General features: G+C 36.2%; 1 protein-coding gene across 7 annotated transcripts in view; it reads left to right on the forward strand.

Annotated features, from left to right (window-relative positions):
* enox2 (ecto-NOX disulfide-thiol exchanger 2) overlaps window positions 1-21,616 on the forward strand; it is a 248,229-nt gene that overhangs the window by 40,431 nt on the left and 186,182 nt on the right. For 3 of the 7 annotated variants that reach the window (XM_051127055.1, XM_051127054.1, XM_051127056.1), the window contains one exon: window positions 18,220-18,293. The exons of the other annotated variants lie outside the window; for them this stretch is intronic. In XM_051127055.1, coding sequence (XP_050983012.1) covers window positions 18,257-18,293 — 37 coding nt within the window. In that variant the 5' untranslated portion in view covers window positions 18,220-18,256. The remainder of the gene's footprint in view (window positions 1-18,219; window positions 18,294-21,616) is intronic. 7 annotated transcript variants of the gene reach the window in all.

The following is a 21,616-nucleotide window of genomic DNA, read 5'->3' on the forward strand; positions in this document are numbered from 1 at the left end:
GACATGAGCTCTTACCTCAGACCAGCTGTCACAGTTCAGTAACCTTCCATGTTTTGATGCCGGAGCAGGGATGTAAGTTAGACAAGAATATCTCAGATTGAGCGACTGGGGTGTTGTGTTGCTGGATGTAATAATGAACATAGTGGTCGTCATTTACTCCCGACACCTGAGCCGCTGAAGATGCAGTAGATTACGTTTGTTTGTGAATGGAATGCCCTCCCGATCTACATATATCCGTCTTTGTTCGCGCGAATCATTCATGATCCAGCTTCACTTACAGCAGAAGTGTGTATAAGCATTTTTGTTATGAATCTTTCTGATCGCCTTTCCTTATAACATAGTAGTTAGGAAGTTTAGCGGCTAAACGCGGCTAAAGTAAACAAGACCGTCTTTCCACAGAGAGAAGAGAGGGGCGGGGTGAGCAGAGCTCATTTGCATTTAAAGGAACAACCCCTTAGAGGGGTGAGATGATTTTTGCAGAGCTGATTTTGGCAAGGTAAAAAGGGTGTTGTTTTACAAAACCATTGAGAATTTTTTTAATCAAAGTATATTAGAGACTTTTCATTAAGACCCTAAAGAATCATATCAACTTGTGGAAAATGGGCATCCGATGACCCCTTTAAGGACTAGAAAAAATGTATTTATTACAGAAACACCTATTGTTAATTCAGCGCAAGGATTGTTTTTATAAAAGCCTGTGACATTCAATAAAGCATGCGGATGTTTGTTTTTCCACAGCAGCGGTAGGACAGAGATTTGTTTTTATGAAAATGAATACACATGCAAATAGAAGCTCTCAGCTCTTCGGTAGAATCAGAATTTTTCTGAATGTGTTTACATGTACAATAAATCACTGATAACAACAACAGAATACCTTTTTTGTACATTATGAATAAATAGCTCCACTAAAAATTGCTGAAAATATAGTCAGACCATCCAAGAAGTTTCTTCATTGGAGCAGGTTTGGAGAAATGTCGCATTACATTTAGTATTACGCTCACCAATATGTCCTCTGCAGTGAATGGGTGCCGTCAGAATGAGAGTCCAAATAGCTGATAAGTAATCCACACCACTCCAGTCCATCAGTTAACATCTTGTGAAGCCAAAAGCTGTGTTTGTAAGCAACAAAATTGATATTTAAATATTTTTATTTTATTATTTACTTCAAACTGTTGCCTTTGGCTAAAATAAGTAAAATAAAAATCAGGAAAGGAATATGCACAGGTCAAGCGTTGTTTACAAGCTAAAACAGCTCTAAACAAATATCTGGGTGCATTTTGATGTGAGAGACAACAGGGGGTGAACTTTTTCACTTTTTCAGGATGCGTTATTAAGGATTATGGACTCGTATTTTGAATTTTGAAGTTAAAGCGCCTTAATAATAAATTTGTTTATTACAGATATGCAGCTTTTATCCTCAAAAGACATTTATTGATGGACCGGAGTGGTTTGGATTGCTTGTGATTTTTATCAGCCATTTGGACTCTCATTCTGACGGCACCCATTCACTGCAGATGACCCGTTGGTGGGCAAGGGATGAAATGCTATATTACTCCAAGTGAGTTATTCCTTTAAAAAGGCCATTTTACCAGCGGACAGCAAATGCATCATGTTTAAAGTTTACTCTGTGAACGTATTTTCAAAGCACGGCCAAGCTGTTTCTGTGACCTTCCTAAAGTTAGGCAGCTCGTTGCACCTGCTGTCTGGCTTGATTCCTCCGGGAACGTCCGCACAGCTGGAGGGATATAAATTGCCACGGAGGTTATTGTTCTAGCGGTATTTAACCTGCAAAAAGCTTCACATTTCAGGCAACTTACATCTTTTAGCAGTGTTATTGTTATGCCCTAGACATCCAGGCCATTGGGGAATATTTGATTTCATTTATTGCACCGCTATTTCAGGTAATAATTTCAGTGTCCGCCGTTGCCATGGCACCTTACCGTCATGAATGCGCCTCGTGAATGTTTCCTTTTTACCGGGGCGAAAGCCATAATTCATGTTTTTCACAGAGCGAAGGAGCAAAGCGAATAATAAACGGAAGAAGCGCGCAATGTAATTTCCCTCCGCCCCTCATCTGGCCGGCAGAGGTTTAGATGGGCCGGCTAACAGGTTGAAGCACAACCTCGGTGTCAGCAGCCTTCGCCGGTCATTTACATTCGTAGGCACGTCACCCGGGATGAAGTTAATGACCTTAGGTGCCGCAATCAGCCTTGATGATGGTGCCTTGCAATATGAAGGAATTGGTATTCACTGTGTCCGCCGAAAACAATGAATTATTAATGGCGAGATTCAAGCAAACGCTCTGCTCTCTGAAGACACGGGAAGGACGGCTATGGGGTAAATGCTGGAGAGAGAACCGAGTATAGAGGTGTCATGAAACCGGTCAGGGGTGAGAACTTTAACTTTGCCTCACGGTTAGCCTGGCGATATTCATAGGAGGTTTCCTGTGAGTTTCTGCTGTGCATCAAACACAAACTAGTCATTTAGCAAAATCTGAGTGACGCAGGTTTATTTTTCTTTCCGCTTTTAAAGTTCAGCGTGTGTAATTTGGATCTGGTGAGACGTTTGATCGATTGCTCCACACTGAACTCTACCGGGAGTCATTTTCAAGTTGGTTTTCCTGCCCAGCTTCGATTGAGATGTATTATTTTCTTGGCTGCAGTTAGATTGTTGCCAGATTCTCAACCTGCCAAAATCTGCGGATGAGCCATCAGAGACAGCTGTGAATGATTTCTCCATATCGGCACATCTTCTTGCTCAACATGTGTCCGCAGCTGTAAAATAAAGCACTTTTGGCCTTCTGCCAAGGAAACTGGACATTTTATCGCCAGCTCTCCATTTGCCAATCTTAAGGTCTCTTATTGAAACTAAAACTTTAATATCAAATAGGAATGCACATGATACCATACCGTTCAGCAGAAACTTCAAGATGTTTGACCAATTCTTGTTTTTTCGATTTTTAACTATTCAGCTTGAAAATGTAACTACAACATGATTCAAGTAACTTTTTCTTTATTAAACCTCTAGTTAAATGCATCAAACATGATCACTAAATATCTTTGCGGACTGCAGCTACATCTTGTAAAAACTTACATACACACATACATGCATACATACATACAAATTATAGGTTAAGAAATAATACGAGGAAAATGCTTTTAAAAAAAAAAACTCAAAAGTCAAAGTAATTCAAATTCAAAATGACTCAGTATAAAACCAGTAGACTATTTTTAACTATAAATGTTCTGTAAAAACAATGAACAGCAACGTTCAGTCTGTCATCATGACGCAAACATAAAATATCAGACATACAGTAGTAGTTCTTCACAGGTTTTTTTTTTATTCAATTATGCTGCTTTTCCATTTTTTTTTCTATGAAAACATGGAGTTTGACTATTGCACTCGCGTCTCTTGCAATTGCACGCATGAAACGGCATTATAAAAATGCGATGCACAAGTTAAAATAAGTTCGCTCCTGTGTTCTTGCATGCTTTTGCTATTCTGTTGCCTGCGTCGCATCTTTGTCAACACAAAAGCACATTCTGTGTAAATGGCGCCTAGTGATATGAGCGTGTCACGTGCGCCGATATGCGGTTGGATCGTTCTATTCTCTTTACTGTTGTCATTGGCATATTGTCAAAGTGTCTAATTGTAACATTTGGTAATATTTCAAAATTGTGATTCCTCAATTTCTATATAACTAAATCCAAATTCATCAACAAAATTGCCCAGCCCTAAGCCATACAAGTCTAAATAGCCGGGGTTCCCTTTAATATTGATTATTTGTCAGTTATCAGCCATAACGTGAATAATTGCCTGTGTGTTGTTTTCAGCCAGAGCAGTATTTTAATATTAATGCATCCCCAATTTCCAGTCCTTTCGTCCATATGGTTAGTCTTTCAGTCCTGCCCAGTCTTGACCTTCCAAACAGATGAACGCGAACAGATGCCCCGGTTAGTTTTGGAGGCCAGGGGATAATTGATTTGCTAGTTACCCACCATCGAGTGCTAATGTTTCCTAAAATGGCTTTTATAGAGCCGTGTCCCGTGTGGCGGGGCCTTTAGGTGAAGCATGTCACGGCACAAGCGCCATCACTCAGGAAGTCAGATATCATCAACACGTCTGGAGTCCCGCAGGGCCGCGGGCTGGATTCAATTGACCGCAGTTCAAAGGAAGATAAAGGCTAATACAGAGACCATTTACTGTCCGAGTGGCAGTGCTGGTGACTCGACCAAGGTTGTGGTTTCCAGTTCAATTCAAGGAATAGGACAGCTTCCAGATTCACTTCAGCACGTTCTAATATCCTAATTACTTTCGTTTTTTTATTTAGTTTGCGCTGCCATTATACTCATACCATTATCTTTTATGACCGCTGTAGTCTCAGGTGTCGTTTTACTGCAGGCAGAATATTTCCCACTTCACCATGTGCTTTACTTTCATGTGGCTCTTCAATCCTGTGTTGTTGTCATGTTAATTGGCTAATATTTGTTCTTTTAATAGAAACACAAAACAAAACCTATTTAACTACACAAATGCTGCTGACTTTATGGTCGTGGCCGGACTGAACATCACATTCTTTAAAACCTCCTGAAGATTATGTTTGTTGCGCTGGCTCGTGTTCATCGTCTTAAAAAAACAAAACCCCACAATGAACGTTTTTATTGACCCCTCTCAGTGTGGATGCTTGTAGGTTTGTTTATTAGCTAATAAACAGATCTTGCAAAACATGGCTGGTGGTCTCATTGCAGCAGACACCACAGAAGTGTTGATGCTTCTTATGAATGCATATTGTATAAATTGTAAAGCAGTTTGCTGTGATGTTTGCACCAGTTCATGCTCTGCAAAAAGGGGCGCTTGTGAGCACCCATCATAACATGATAAATGGGACACCCTATGATCTTTTGCACTTTACAGTCACACACAAGTGAAGACTGCTAGTCGATATCAAGTGCGGCATTTAGGACAAGGTACAGCTTTTTCTAGGTCAAAGGTTCATTGTTATTTATACGAGTGTCAAACGTAAATAGAAAACAAAAATTAAGTGGTAAAATAATACTGTATGTATAAAACTTTTACTGTTTAGTATTTAAATGTTATATACACCACCATTCAAATGTTTTGGTTCAGTAAGATGTTTCAGTGTTTTTGAAAAAAGATTCTTCTGCTTCCAAAGCTGCATTTGTTTGATTAAAAATACAATAAAAACACTAATATTTTGAAATATTATTACAATTTAAAATAAGTGTTTTCTATGTGAATACACTGTAAAATATAATTTATTTTTGTGATGCAAAACTGAATTTTCAGCATCATTACAGCATCAGTGATCCTTCAGATGATTTGCTGCTCAGAAACGTTTCTGATTATTGTCAATGTTGAAAACTCTTGTGCTGCCAAAATTTTGTCTATATTTCCCTATTTGTTACATTTAATATATTATTAGTTGAATAATTTAAATAGATAAACGTAGACAAAAAAAAGATTTTCAAAGTTGTAAATAAACATTATTGTAGTATTTCAGTCTTAATTTCATTTGCTAGCAATTTCTACATTTCTACGCATTTTTCAGTATGCTTGTATTTTGTCATCAATCATTTTTAATTTTTATTAGTATTAGTGCAAAACATAGAACATACGGTGAACAAAACACAAAAACCTCGATAGAACGGCAGTGATAATAACAGCAATGAAAATAATCAGAAATGACAATCTGAATATTAGTAGTAGTAGTATATGAATAGTACTAGCAAGTATAATAATAAGAATAATATTAATAATAATAATACTAAAGATGGTGATGATAACAATACTATTTTGTGATGACGGCAACAGTAATATCAATAATAATAACAGTAACAATAGTGATATTAATAATAATTACAAAAATAGTAAGGAAAAAAAAAAAAGTAATAATGACACATACCCATACCCAACACATACCACATCTATCCTAACCTCTGTTTCAGTGTTTAAGGTGTTTTTGTTGTTGTTGTTGTTGTTGTTGTTGTTTTGTCATCAATCTTTTGTAATTAGATTGCTTTTTATCTTTCTATCTTGTATGGGAAGGATCATATCAGCAAAAGCTCGCTTTCCAATATGTGCGGTTATTTTTAGAAAGGGATGCAGTTTAAGTTATTCTGCAGTTTAATGCAAATTGGAATGAGTTATGATAATCCTAGACCCAAGTTTCTCAGTTGAAAGCTGAATATTGGCTGTGAACTGTAAGTGTGTTGAGATCAGGCCGGTCTCTAGAGACGTCTTCCCTTCCACACAATTGGAAAGCACATTGCAGGTGATAATCGGCGCTCTAAACAATATTCTGATACGCCGCGCGCCCTTTCTGTCACTGCGCTGTGTTGTTTCTATGACAGTGACATATGAGGATAATAACTGCAGATAAAAAGGCCATTTTGGAGGCACTTCCACATCAGAGGCCAGGCCGCGGGTTGTTTCCTATGGTAACAAATGCTGCAGAGAATCAAGCACCAATTCTGTTAAAATAATGCTCATCATTATAATGATTTGCTCTGGAGGCAAACCACTTTTCAACAATGTAGCGTTCATTCAGATTTTTTTTTCAAATGCAATCTAAAGAATTGCACCTCGTATATCTAACTACCTTGTTATGTTTGAATAGGGCCATTTTATTCAGAACATTAAACATTATATTGTCAAACGTTTTTGTTTATGATTTCAGCTGTTGGTTTTCTGATCTTCACAGGCAGCGATTGTAGATCTGGCGGTTGTTGTGAGCTGTGCCGCGTGTGGTGGTGGAGATGAATAGCGTTAGATGGGCTGATTGGTAATCTCCTCATCTCCTGACGGCGGTCCGTTGACTCTGTCTGATAAGGCGATGTTCATCAGAGGAGGTCCACTGATCTCTGCCATCTGTGGCACCTCAGTGCCAATCTCAGGAATAAAAATGTGCTGATCGTGTGTTCCCAAAATCACCTAGTCCCCTGGTTTGAGGAATGAATACAAAGCTATTTTGAAGAATGTCCTGGCAACTGTTTTTCACAGTGGAATATACAGTGACTTTCAAGCTGCAAACATATTAAAAAGAACCATAAAAAGGTCTTTAAATATGACTTCAAAGGAACAGATTGAAATTTAAAGGTGCATTCCACCCATAAATGAAAATTCTGTTATCATTTAAACCCAGTGTATACTTACAGTCAAATACAGTACGTAGCCTTTCAAAGTATACTCGTGAATGCAAGTGCTCAGCACACGCGCACTAGAAAACTTCATCTTTGTTTAGTGTCTGATTTATTTGTCTTTATAATTTATGACCGATAAATGGTCATAACCCTCTCACTCAAGTGCTTGTCAGTGTGGCTGTCTGTTGTTGTTGCAATCTTGGCTATTTTGTTGATGTTGATGTTCTCCTTTTTAGTTTCATTTTCAACTGTGGAACAACAGCTCGGGGCAGTCTCGCCACCTCGTGGAACAAGTGATTAGTGCAAAACCAAGTCAATGTGCATGTGCTGCCTATGTATACGGAGTATGTGCGTTTACAAAATCAGGTGCTATGCACACTTTTTTGGTGACAAAATTTGCATTAAGCACACTGTATGTGGACCCTTGGATATGTGTTATAAAAAAAAGTGTACTTCAGGCTTTACTCACCTGTCAAACCTGTGGAAGTCAATGGCTACCGTCAACTGTTTAGTTGCCGACATTTCTTGAAAATATCTTTTATGTTCAGCAGAAGAAAGAAACTCATACAGTTAGTGCTGGGCAGTCTGACCAAAAATCTGTATCACATTTTTTTTTATTATTATTATTTTTTATGTTTTAATTTAGGATTCCGGCATTTCATGGTTTATGAAGTTTTTCTTTCTGACATTATATGGATTTGAATGCATAAAGCAGTTGCGGAACCACTGCATTTGAACCACGATCCAAACAAACTTTCTATGTGTAGCATTAGCAGTTTATGATTTAAATTAGATAATTTTAAAATTTGAAGCAAAAACATCAGAGGTGCTGAATGAGAATGCAAATTCACTCTCTGACAGCAGGAGGCGCTAATGGAACAGTGCCAACATGTTGTTTTCTTAGTTACTGCTGTAAACAAAGCAGCGCTGCACTTATAAACACCACTTTAAAATGCATTATATGAAGGAAAGATGAAAAGAAAATACCATCTAAACCTTTCTGAAGGCATTTTCAGTGTTTCAGGCTTCTGTTAACGGCAATTTGCAGTTTGTTTATTTTCCTACTTAAAGAAATAGTTGTGTGTTATTAATAGTTCTAAACGTTTTCCAAACATTAGTCAGAAGTGTGCGTACAAAATTCGTACAGTGTGTGTAATTCAAGCCAGTTTACAGTTTACCTACATACAGGTTTGAAACAACTTGAGGGTGAGTAAATGACAGAACTTTTTGTGCGTAACACATTGCAAGTGCATAATCAGATTACTTTTTTCAAAGAACTAGTAAATGAACACACATGCAAGATATAATATAATATATACAAGAAATGTCTGAGTTCCTATTTCAAATAAGTAACACAAGTTTGTTCTTGCATTTGTTGACATCTCTCCTGTCCTTGTGTTAAGAGAAATCGGGAGTATTGCAGAGGAACTTCCTTCAGCCTGCGGCTTAATATTTTCACTTTTGGTGTGAAAGGGCCTTTACAGTTTCCAAAGACATAACTTTTGGGATTTTTGTTCTTAAAAAGCAATAGGCAAGCCCTGCCCAGGTGACAAAACGTAATGCAATGAATTACTTTCCATAAAAGGTAACTAAGTAATTAGTAATTATGCAGTTTTTTTTCACGAAGTAACGCCATAATGTAATGCATTACTTTTCAAAGTTACTTTGGTGAACTATCCGTTTAAGTCATTATTGATCATCTTCCCTGTGGCGCAGCTTTCAAATCTGAAAGAAAAGCTTTTCTGTGAAAGCCATCATGTGGCATCAGAAGACCTGGAATAGCATGCAAGCTTTTTTGTTTGTCTTCTTTTATGCAACTTTATAGCCCTTTGGCATTAAATTCTTTTGTAGAATGGATAACCGTGCTTTGGCCATTCTTCAATATCTCCTTCTTTTGTGTTCCAAGGAAAAAAGAAAATTCAAACTGGTCTGGAACGACATGAGGGTGAGGAAATAATGACATGTTTTTATTCTCAGGCGAAGCAGTTCTTAAAAATCCCAGAATTCCACTGCAAACATGACTCTTTCACTAATTTTAGCCATGCAGTTCTTTGTGATCCTTTTTGATGCTTGCAATTTGAAAGCCACTTAATTCGTTCTCATACCATTGTAAGCCTATCCCATAAAACACAAATGCAAGCACCACTTAGGAGACATTACTTCCAGCAACACTTTCCTGAAATGAACATTTGAGAGAGGCTAAAAGCTTTCCTTTCTTCACATTACAGAGGGAAATTCATTGAAAAAGCTTCCAGTCTTACCGTAAAAGCCTCAAATGTCTGTTCTCTTCGGTTCTGGAGACCAAGCAGGCATTTGAGGGTTGGTCTTTATGCAACATTTGGTACGTCTGGCCCACATTTTATGGTGTCTTCTCAGACCGTGAATGTCTAGTATGATAATTTGCCTCTCTCGGTGGAGAACAGGAGATTGTCTTCAGCACCCGAGCCAGGATTTCTACAGCGCAGAGAGAAAGAACATTTAACAGACTTGGCCCAAAGTTCAACTTCTCTGCATTTTGTCTCTTGGCACTGCAAATAGGGAACGTCGAGCTGAAGAAGATGGGAACTGTCACTTTTAGACGTTTACAAGTGATTTAAAAGATTATTCTTTTATCTCTGTACTTCATGTGTATTGCGTCGGGGCTGGTGAATTATTGAACATTACATGTAGAGATGTCCCCTTGTCATATCCCAATCTCAAACAAACATAAGACATCAAGTATTTGGACAAATAATCATTTTTTAATGCTTCTAAAAATGAAGGGGAAAGAGTTTGTATGATCCTAGCAGCAGCAGTGCGTTACGCATCATCATACCATGAACAAAATGACAATTATCAGTGCATGAATCAAACCCACTCAGATTGCAGACAATTTCTGTCTTTTTATTATTATTATTACTATATACGATACGTGGGCAGAAACAAATCATATAGACGAGTAAAATGGAACACAGTAACTTCTTCTTCCTTTTGCCTGCAGTCAACTACGGTTGATGTGTCTCATTTTGAAGACTGTGCCCTCCAGAGAACACATTTGATGGCCGTATATTTCACCTCTTTTTAGAGAAGTAATTGTAAAATTAACTGTTATTCCACCTGAGACCTAACTTACTGTAATTTCTTTCTTTCTTTAAAATGTAACTGTTACTATTCTGAAATAAAGCAGCCTTGATTTTTCAATTGTTTTTGCTGAACACAAAAAAAATACATTTTTTAGAATGTTTGTAACCAAGCTATCCTTAATATGGATGTAAATATGCACCAACAACTGTTTGGTTTCCAATATTCTAAAAAATATCTTCTAATACAATTTCGGAAAGACTTGAGGTTGAGTAAATGAATGAATAAATTACTGCATTTTCATAGTTCTCTTCAAGTGTGTTTTGCTTTTTATGTTTTATAATCCCATTAAGTTGAATTGTTAAATATTTTATCGTAATTGTAGATAAACATAATAATGTAATACATTTCAGCAAATTCAACTATATATGCCGCTCAAAAGTTTGGGTTCAGTAAGACTTGTTTTTTAAAGAAGTCTCTTATGCTCATCAAGACTGCATTTCTTTGATCAAAAATACAGAAAAAAACCCCAGTAATTTTCAAAATGATATTACAATATAAAATCATGTTTTTATTTTAATACACTTTAAAATATAATTTATTCTTGTGGTGCAGAGCTGAATTTTCATCAGCTGTTACTCCAGTCTTCAGAAATCATTCTAATATGCTGATTTATTATCAATGTAGAAAACAGTTGTGCTGCTTAATATTTTTTTTGAACCTGTGATATCTTTTTCAGGATTCTTTCATCAATAAAAGGTTAAAAAGAACAGCATTTATTTCAAAAAGGTTTTCTAGCAATATACACTACTGTTTGAAAAGATTTATACTTTGAATAACTTATTGTTCATCAAATAATTCTGAAAATCGAAATCACAGATTCCAAAAAAAATTAGGCAGCACAACTGTTTCCAGCATTGGTAATTCTAATAATAAATCAGCATATTAGAATGATTTCTGAAGGATCATGTGACGCTTAAGACTGGCGTAACAGCTGCTGAAAAATCAGTTTTGCATCACAGGAATAAGTTATATTTTGAAGTATATTAAAATAAAAAAAAAAAAAACATTATTTTATCTTGTAAAAACATTTTGCGATGTTACTGTTTTTTTTCCTGTATTTTTGATCAAATAAATGAGCATAAGAGACTTCTTAAAAAAACATTACAAGTAGTCTTACTGATTCCAAACTTTTGAGTGGCAGTGTGTGTATGTGTCTTTTTATATATATATCGTTTATCAGCAGACCATGTTTCAACTTTAAAGTTTAAAGTCCCCTTGATGTTCCATTACAGTGCTGTTTTTTTAAAATAAATGTCTCGCTTTGACTTAAGTGACTTCTCGGAACCTGGTGAGCTGCCTACTTGGACAGCACATTTGGGAATCATAAGCATGACATACACTAATGATTCACCTTGGTTCTGAGACACAGCCGTTGTCATAAAGGGATCATTAGTGCTTCCGTAACAAGAACTTGGACAAGTCTGTAAGTGGAAATCCCAGCGTCTGTTCCACGGTAGATGGCATGTGAAATTATTTATTACGTTGTGTATTTATTCCTTTCCCAATGCAGTAGTACAGAAGGGGGGTCAAGAAGCATGTGTCGTATATGTGTTATGTCTCATTTCTTGGCAATTCCAATCTTGTTGACTAAATATACCCTCATTTGAGATGTATCTTCCGCTGGCTGGGAGCGAAGATGATGTCTGTTTCATGCTGGTCAGTGCCATTACTGAATCGTTTTCATTGGGCCACCGACTGAAATCTAACCTCGGATGAATTCAAATGCATTTTTAATGTCCATTTTGCCCAAATGCAGTCTTATATGCCTCATAAGTTCAAACGCGTTGCTAACAGCCCTGCAAGCTACAGTCGAGTTTGAGGAATAGACATTATGTAGGGGCGTTCATCATAAGGAAAGATTTTTTGCTAACGTTTTTCTGTCAGTTATGACGGCTGCAACCAATCACGTTCCTCTCCCTCCAGGCTCAACCTCAGACTAAAGACTGAACCATGTTTTAGACACTTGACTACACTTACTGCATTTAAGCCACAAGATCAAATGCTGTAAGCAGTTTGAACTAGATTTTCCACTTACGAATGGGAATGTAACATTTGTAGCTCTGCTCAGTGATTATTGTTCTTTAGAGATTTAATTGCCCATACTTTTTCTGTTGATTTTATGAATGCAATGGCCAGTCAGAGGGGCTCATATGAGTCATTAGCCCTCATAGGGCCCTATGATTTCCGTGATGCGGAAAACACGGACGGAATCGCTGAATCCTGTCATAAAAATGGAATTTACTGAATAATGCCGAATGTCACGGAATTTGTCAAAGTTTGAATGAATTAATCAAAAGTAGGTCATTGCACTTAAATCAATCAACATGGACTAGTATCTGTAAATATTACGCCGCAAAAATACCTTTTAAATGTGAATCCTGCATGTTGTGTGTGTCTCCGTGTTAATGAATGGGGCAGACAAGCGGGTTTGTTTACTACACACACTGAAGCGCGCCTGACCCTCGCGGTGATTTTAGCGTCTGTCGTCTCACTACGTGAGGACATAAATACATGAACAATATCTGCTGAGAGTTACTTCATGGGCATTTGACTGTTCCATTTTAGAAAAACTAGCGTTATATCATACACACACACAAATGTAAAGGTAGACACGACAACCTGTTAAAATAAAAGTCCGATTTAACTTGAAGACATTGTGCCAGATATATATTATTACTATTACTACTACTACTGAAATGAAACAAACATTATTTTTTTAGGGTATAATCACACAACATTTCTTCTTGTTTTAACTTTAATAGTAAGTTCCCCTTTGTTTGCCAAAAAAAAAAATTGCTTAATTTTCAATAATTAAAAGACAAATGAGATTAATGTTTTATGCCTTCATTTGATAACCAGAACATTTTAAATGCACAACACAGAATTTCTGAAGGTAAAAAACCTTTCGTAAGGCCATTTTAAGAATAAATTTGAATAAATTAAGTATGCATTCAAATAATAGACATGCTAAAACACAGAATTTGATAACAATAAAACATGGTGAGAAAAAATAAAACATTTTAGGGCCCTAAACATGTTATTTTTTTTGTTAAACTTTTATTAAATTGATGTGAAATTGTGTAAGTTTCATGATTTCAATTAATTAGACATGCTCTTTGATTAATAACATTTAATTTAACCATTAAAAAGGAGTTGAGAAAAATTAAAACGGAAAAACGGAATTTGGGGAAAAAAATAAAACAGATTTCATAGGCTCCATCCCTCATTAGACTGCAAACTCCCCTTCATCTACCTCCATATCCAATCAACAACCAATATACAGAACCAAGTCTCTGCCCTACATTTTTTTGTCGTAAATATTTTAATAACAGTGTTAATTATCATTTTAAGAGATCTTACATTTTGGGACAGAAAAACAAGAATTGCAATATGGCCTAATGATTATTACGCTTCAAAAGCTATGATGCAATTAAGCAAATGGTTGCACTGCATGTTTACAGTCAAATCTCTGTGCTGTGCACATTCTACAAGCTTGTGGTTTCAGAGCGGTTTGCAGTCAGTGAATACAGCGCCATTAAGGCAGGCAATTGTTATGATCTACTATTGATGAATTATCACAATTTAGGAAGTTTTTTTATTCTAATTTGCTGTAATGGCTGTAAAATTGCATCTTTGTGAATGAGCAGCTGGGAGTGATAAAGCGTAGACATTTGAAATTCCAAATATATTTTGGGTTCGTTTATAATTAAGTCCCTCATTAAACAGTAGATAAAATGTATTTTGGTTACACAATAAATTGACTTTTAATTCAAAGTAAACTCTTGCAGCTTTTTGTCCTAGGAAGGAACATCTAAAAACATTAACGCATTTACAATATATAGACTGTATAAGTATTGGTGCAATATTCTTTTTTTATTTCTTTTTCTATTTTCTTTCTTGAAACACACAGTTATCACTTCAGCAAAATCTAATATCAATCATCCTCTAATTGGTTGCATTGACATATTAGTAAATAATCCAATTTTAGGATATACTGAATAAAATGTATCTTAAATATTTTGCAGTTGAATATGTGCTGTAGTCTGTTTATTATTTGTATTATTCCATTTACACATTCTCATCTGCTTTCTTCTCACTTTCTGTGATGTTGTTTGTTCGGTTCAAATTGGATGTTTCTAATAAAAGCGGTGTCATTTAGGTCTGGCCAGCCAGAAACTCAGGGTCAAATGGGTGATTCGGACAAATGTCAAGAGGTTAGAGGTCATTACGATGTTGTGGGCAAAGGTCAAGGAGGAAGTGACAGGTGCATCTTGGTCTTACTGCTATTTAAGGAAGACTCGAGCGCTACTGCACTGACCACAATACATGAAACCAGTCACTGCAGAACACTCACTTCTGTCTAGACAAGGTTGTTTTTTGATTGTGTTATTGGCTGACTCTTGATTTCATAATATAATACGTTTCCGGAACGCTGCTCTCTCTATGAATCTGTGAATCAAAGCATTCAAAGACCAAAGTGATGAAAGAGGGCACTCATGATTTCTGACATTTCAATTATAGATCTGAATGAAATCTAGATGCGTGATTGCGGTTTTGAAACACAAAAATATGCATGATGTTAATTCATATCTTATGTCCTTTATGCATTTTATTTCATAGTTTGGAAAGCGTAAATGTAGAACAGGTCAGAATTTACACTCTACGAACCTTCAGCAAGTTTAACTTAACGAGAGCTGCAGTATTGCATGGTTTAAGTCTGACATTTTTTGGATGTAAGTTGCTTGTGCTGTTTGAATACAGACAGAAATGCAAAAAAATGTGCCTTAGAACTTTTACTTCAGAATGGAATTATCATCAGGGGGCCAGTTTGAAAAAAAAGATACATTCTGAGATGTTTCTAAGTGCACTTTCTGAAATTTTTTTAGGAAGTTATTTTCTTTAGAACATCTTTTGTTAAGATGAAAATGGCTTTGGTGATTTGCTGTCTGATTGTATGGCAGTTTTGGATGAGGACCCACTGATAAACTTGATAAACAACCTTACCATCATTTTGCATTGGCTGCAGGTTATGTAATAAAAATGGCACGCAATCAGTTTTGTCAAAATTGGCTTTATGGGAGTCCAACAGTTTGCATATTACATATTTTAATTGTTTTGTGTAAGTAGTTATCAGATGTTTCTAGGTGGAGCGGCCTTTTTTATTCATGTATTCTCTGTCTGTCTTGCACTCTGAAAACGTCTCATATCTGTTTGTGTATAGACATTATGTAATTAAAAATCACTCTTTGACTCTTTTGCATTTTTACATTACAAAAATTGAGTCAGTAACGTAATCCATTACATTACACTTTTTATGTAATATAATCAGACTACTTTTTAGATTACTTGTGTCCTAACTCATTATTCAGATTGATTTAAATAGATAATCTTGTTATATATTAATATTAAAATACAGAGAGAATGAAAACATTTTCCATTTGTTGTTATTAACAACATTAAGTGCATTAAATATTACAACAAGGTTTCCCAAAGTGCAGTTTATGAAGAAACAAGTTTTAATCAAAAGCTGATGTTTAATTAAATCACAAAAATCTAAAACTAATCTGAAATGAATCATTAAAATAACAAGTCAAAATTAAACACACATTTATGATTAAATATTTAATTTATTTACCTGAATGTCATGTGACCATTAACTAACATCAGAGAACCGTGAACATGCAAATGTGTTTTTTAATTAGTAACTTATTACTTTAAAATCTCAGGGGTACTTCAAGTAAGTATATTAGGTGAAAGAGATTCGGCTGACAAAAAAAAGTTTGGGAATCCCTGCTTTGCATGTAATAAGATGTAACATGAATTTGTGCATTTTAATGTGTTTGAAATACAAAAGACTTCCAAAAGACACAGCAATACATGGTTAAACAACCCACTGAATGATAATGTGTTCATCAGTAGTTGATGCAGTGTAGAAATGGTGAGAAAACAACACCAAATCCAGTGGTCAAATGCTTTGTGGCATCTCAGTTTTCTGTGTAACTATATCCACCTGACTAGTGACTGGTCTTTGTGTGAATGTCCACAAAACTGAAAGGCTTTCTGTCTACATTTAAGCAGTAGGCTATTTTAGAAATGAAATTTAAGAGATGAAAAAGAAGAATTAGGGAGAAACCATAAATGTGACCCTGAACCACTAAACCAGTCTTATGGGTCAATTTCTTTTTTGAAATTGAGAGTTTTCGATCTGAAAGCTGAATAAATAAACTTTCCACTGATGTATGGTTTGTTAGGACAGGACAATATTTGGTCGAGATACAACTGTTTGAAAATCTGGAATCTGAGGAAGAAAATGGCCTTTAAAGTTGTCCAAATGAAGTTCTTAGCAATGCATATTACTAATCAAAAATTAAGTTTTGATAAATTTACAGTAGGACATTTACAAAATGTCATGGAACATGATCTTAAAGGAGAAGTCCACTTCCAAAACAAAGATTAACATATAATTTACTCACCCCCTTGTCATCCAAGATGTTCATGTCTTACTTTTTTCAGTTGTAAAGAAATTGTTATTTGAGAAAAACATTTCAGCATTTTTTTTTTCCATATAATGGACTGATATGGTGCCCCCGATTTTGAACTTCCAAAATGCAGTCTGAATGTGGCTTCAAACGATCCCAAATGCGGTTGTAAACAATCCCAGCTGAGGAAGAAGGGTCTTATGTAGCATAACGATCGGTTATTTTCATTAAAAAAAAAAAATACAATTTAAATACTTTTTAATCTCAAACGCTCGTCTTGTCTTACTCTCCCTGAACAGTGTATTCAGACTCAAGACAGTTAGGGTATGTTGAAAAACTCCAATCGTATTTTCTCCCTCAACTTTAAAAATCATTTCAAAATCATCCTACATTGCTGCAGAAGTACCGACCTAGTCTTTGCAAAGTGAACATGCAAAGAAGATCAAACACCCTTAACAAAAAGGTAACATGAGATGGGAGTTTTTCGACATACCCTAACTGTCATGAACCGGAACAAAAACAAAAAAAAAAGTAATTTCTTTACGACTGAAGAAAGAAAGACATGAACATCTTGGATGACAAGGGGGTGAGTAAATTTTTTTTGTAAATTATTGTTCTGGAAGTGGACTTCTCCTTTAATATCCTAATGATTTTTGGCATAAAAGAAAAATCAATAATTTTGACCCATACAATGTATCTTTGGCTATTTCTACAAATATACCCATGCTACTTATCCCTTATCCCCTTATTTTTTGCAATCATGTAATGAATAAAAAGTAACTGTAGTCTGGTTACGAGTATTTTAAAATGTATTATAATCTAATTACAAGTACTTAATTTTTGGAATCTGATTATGCAATCCAGATTACATGTAATTAATTACTGCCCAGCAATGCCTTAAGGAATACAAAACCCTTAAGGTTAAGTCTTAAAAAGCAAGATAAGAATATTCTTAAAAATTGTTTTAGGGAATACAAAACAATATTTCCAAATACAAACGTTATCATGACAGGTGCTTTTCATTGAAAGACTAAGACCAGCCAGTATGTGAATGACACTGTAGCCTGTGCTTTCACAAACATGCAAGAAAAAGCAGCTAGATAACTCCATTGTCACAAGGGACAAAAATATATTTAAATAAAAATGCAAAATGCAGTTTCAGGCCCAGTAAATAAACTCAGTTCCTCTCGCTATCGGCAGCTGAAGTAAACAGTTAATTTTGGACTCTGGCTGTTCTTGAGTCAGACGATCCCAGGCGACTTTGACTGTTAAACTGCTGTGCATTATGGATATTTTGGGTTTATTTGGATATTTGTTTCTTGCTGAATTTGGATTGCCTTCTCCAAGGCATTTACTGTGCTGATGGAAACCCATGTGAGAGATACTCACAAGTCATAGAGATATCTCAGTCACCTCAATGTCCAAACGCAGCTAAGCCTGTATTGTTTTCCTAACAGGGTGCCGTCAGCGGGAGATTGAGCGTCTGGTTAACACATGATGTTCAAGGACTACAGATCTGGCCGAGCTGTAGGTGAGTTGATATGCATTCTGCTGATGGAAGTTCTGTCTGCTTGATGTACCATCAGAGACCCTTTAAGCTTCTCATTCACAGGCAGAGTGTAGATCTCGCGGCAGAAAAAGGATTTGTTGGCAAGATCTCTGCCGCACACCTGATAAGGCTGTCAGTGTCCCCATGAGAGGCTGCTTCTCAATAATAAGAGGTTTCTCCTCGAGTTCTTTGGCATTTATTCTGTCACGAACAGGTGGAAACGTCTGCCGGATCGCCTCCATCACTTTTCGCTTCTTGTTTGCGCTTTCTAAATGACGGCGAGTTTAGATTTCAGACCTTTTATCACGTTCGAGAGATTAAGCTGAAAGGTAAGGCTGATACGGCTTCAGATGTGTGTTTGCGAGCCCAGAGGAAAGTATAGGGTTTAGTCCGATATTAGAGCGTATAAATAGCCCGAATGTTTATGCCAGCGGAGGACTAGTGCTTTTCGGCGGATAAAACACAAAAGCAGGGTTTCTGTATGAAATGCCAGGTGGCCAGATGGACATTCTGTTCAATCTCTTGTGCAAACCCCTATCTGAACTCTGTCTTTTTGAGCTTTTTCTGCGAGATAAAAGCTTTGGGACTCGTTTAGTTGCATTTTTAATGCTAAATACTTTCAAAACCGTCTTAACTCGGTTTTGACATCTGACATTCGACGTGACGGACGGGTCTTCAATCACGCAGGAGAGTGAGTGTTAGAAATCAAATCCTGACAGGAGAATTGAGCTGGTGACTGTGAGGGAACCGAAGGCTTTAATTTCTCTCATGCGTGCGGAAGATGAGCGTGTCCTTTCTTATTAGGCTCCGTGTGGGCCGTGCCGGTCGGCTGGCTCGCGCTGAATCTTGAGGCAGGTGTCCGGCCTGTCACACGGCTCTGTCCTCCCCACAGGTGGCCGGTTTACAGCGCACAGCCTTGCTGCAGCTGTATGGGGGCCGATTGCCTCATTTACGCTGGAGCTTTTCTTCCACATTCCCCTTATCTAGCCCAGCGCACAGCAACAGAGTTGACTGATGACTTCCTCTTTTCCACAATCAAGGACAGACGAATCAGGAAGAGAACTGATTTTGCAGGCTGAAAGTGCTTGCTCATGTCGAATTGACTGTTTACCGGCCAATGTTATTCTAATATAAAAACAAAATATCTGACCCTGGACCACAAAACCAGTCATAGGAGTTAATTTTAAGAAATTGAGATTTATACATTATCTGAAAGCTAAATAAATATGCTTTCCATTGATGTATGGTTTGTTAGGATGGAACAATATTTGACCAAGATACAACTATTTGAAAATCTGAAATGTGAGTTTGCAAAAAAATCTAAATATTGAAAAAATCCAAATGAAAAAAGTGTGAGCAATGCATATTACTAACCAAAAACTAAGTTTTGATATATTTACAGTAGGAAGTTTACAAAATATCTTGATGCAACATGATCTTTACTTAATATTCTGATGATTTTTGGTGTAAAAGAAAAATCGATAATTTTTTGGTTTTGTGGTCCAGGGTCACGTATTTATGTTGATTCACTGTACCAAGAAAATTGGAAAGCAAAAAAAAATATATGTTAAAGCTATTAGTACTATTAGTACAAAAAAATTCCTAATTTTGGTGGATTATTTGACCTGGTTCAAGATTTGTCTATAATTACACTACCATTCAAAAGTTTGGAATCAGTCTTTTTTTTTTTTTTTTTTTTTTTTTCAGAATTAATGCATTAAATTAATGAAAAGTCACAGTAAGACATTTATAAGTTTGCAAAAAAATTCTTTTGATGTATTTTCTAATAATACGTATATAAATAAATAAATAAATAAATAAATAGTAACCTTTTCCACAAGTTATCCTCTTCCTCAACTGTTCTTGACATTGATGATAATAGAAATGTTTTTCAGAAGATTTCAGAAGAAACAATGTGACACTGAAAACTGGAGACTTCTTTAAATGTATTTATTTTTTTATCTTATCGACCCCAAACTTTTGAACAGCAGTGTAACTTCTGCAGGTGGCAACAGATCATACATAAAATTATTTTTGACAGTCTTTCTAACAAAATATAGGTTTGGTGGGCTTGTCAGAAAGTGCACATGGTTCAGACACTTGGGCTAGTGATTTGTGCACATATGCTTTGACAAATTGAGCGCTTGCGCTCGTGCAGCCGGCACAAATTTTAAGCTGATTTGTGACATTTATTTTCCCTCTCACTCTCACCGTCTTTCTCCATCATTTCCTGTTCTCTCTCTTTTCTCTTATATCCATTTAGGTAGTAAAAATATCTTTTAACAGCACAGTAGTGATTTTTTTCAAGTAAAAGAGGACACTTTCATCACAATTGTACAACAATTTATTTTCAGGGGAATCCAAGTAAGTGAAATTGGATCCTGGGTTGGAGTAATTCGCACTGTTCCACCTCGGTGCCAGTACGAGCGGTTCCGGCAACTTAGAAAGAACTTTGTCTTTCACACTAATATATTACAAATTCAGTGAGATTGACTGTAAGCCGAATGCACACAGCACTGCTTTCACGTCTCACAACTTTCTGTTGCCCTTTATTATAAATGGCTATTTTGCTATTGCCTTAAACTTAAATAATGGAGATGCCAGAGGCTGGAGAGTTCAACTTTACACCTAGTTAATTGGTTTTGCGTGTGAAGAGTTGCAGGTCTCGTGTTGGCCGTGAGGTGAAGGGCGCTGCGGGTGAAATGCCTGCGTCAATCAGTCACCTTAATGAATCTGGAGGTCTCTGTGAACGCTGTTTGGAATATAACACAGGCATGATTATTGTGATTTTTGCATTATTCTGTTGCATGATTGCAGGCCTGCAATTAATTTAGTGCTTCTTTGCCTTGACATTAGATGTGTAGTTCACCCTAAAATGAAGATTTGCTGGTAATTTACTCACCCTCAGGCCACCCAGGATGTAGATGACTTTTTTCTTCAGTAGAACAATAAAGAAGATTTTTAGCTGAAACCGTGGTACTTGGTATTTAATAAAATACAAGTCAGTGGTTGCTCCTTTTGAGAATAAAAACAACAATGAACACAAAATTAATACCCGTGGCACCTGATGATATGTTGAGGTCATATTAAGCAAAACAATCAGTGTGTGCAAGAAACTTTATTTGAACATTATTTACATCATTGTTACCTGTAATCTAGATCCTCAGATTCTTTTCCATGAACTGTTTTTTCAGACACTTTGCTTCAGTGAACTGGTTCAGTTCACTAGTTTGTTTACATAATCATGCAATGATATAACGTATATGCAATTATATCATTAAAGCACCCAATAATGATGGGGAACT

This window comes from Labeo rohita, chromosome 14 (assembly GCF_022985175.1).
Source record: "Labeo rohita strain BAU-BD-2019 chromosome 14, IGBB_LRoh.1.0, whole genome shotgun sequence".
In the NCBI taxonomy this organism is placed as follows: domain Eukaryota; kingdom Metazoa; phylum Chordata; class Actinopteri; order Cypriniformes; family Cyprinidae; genus Labeo; species Labeo rohita.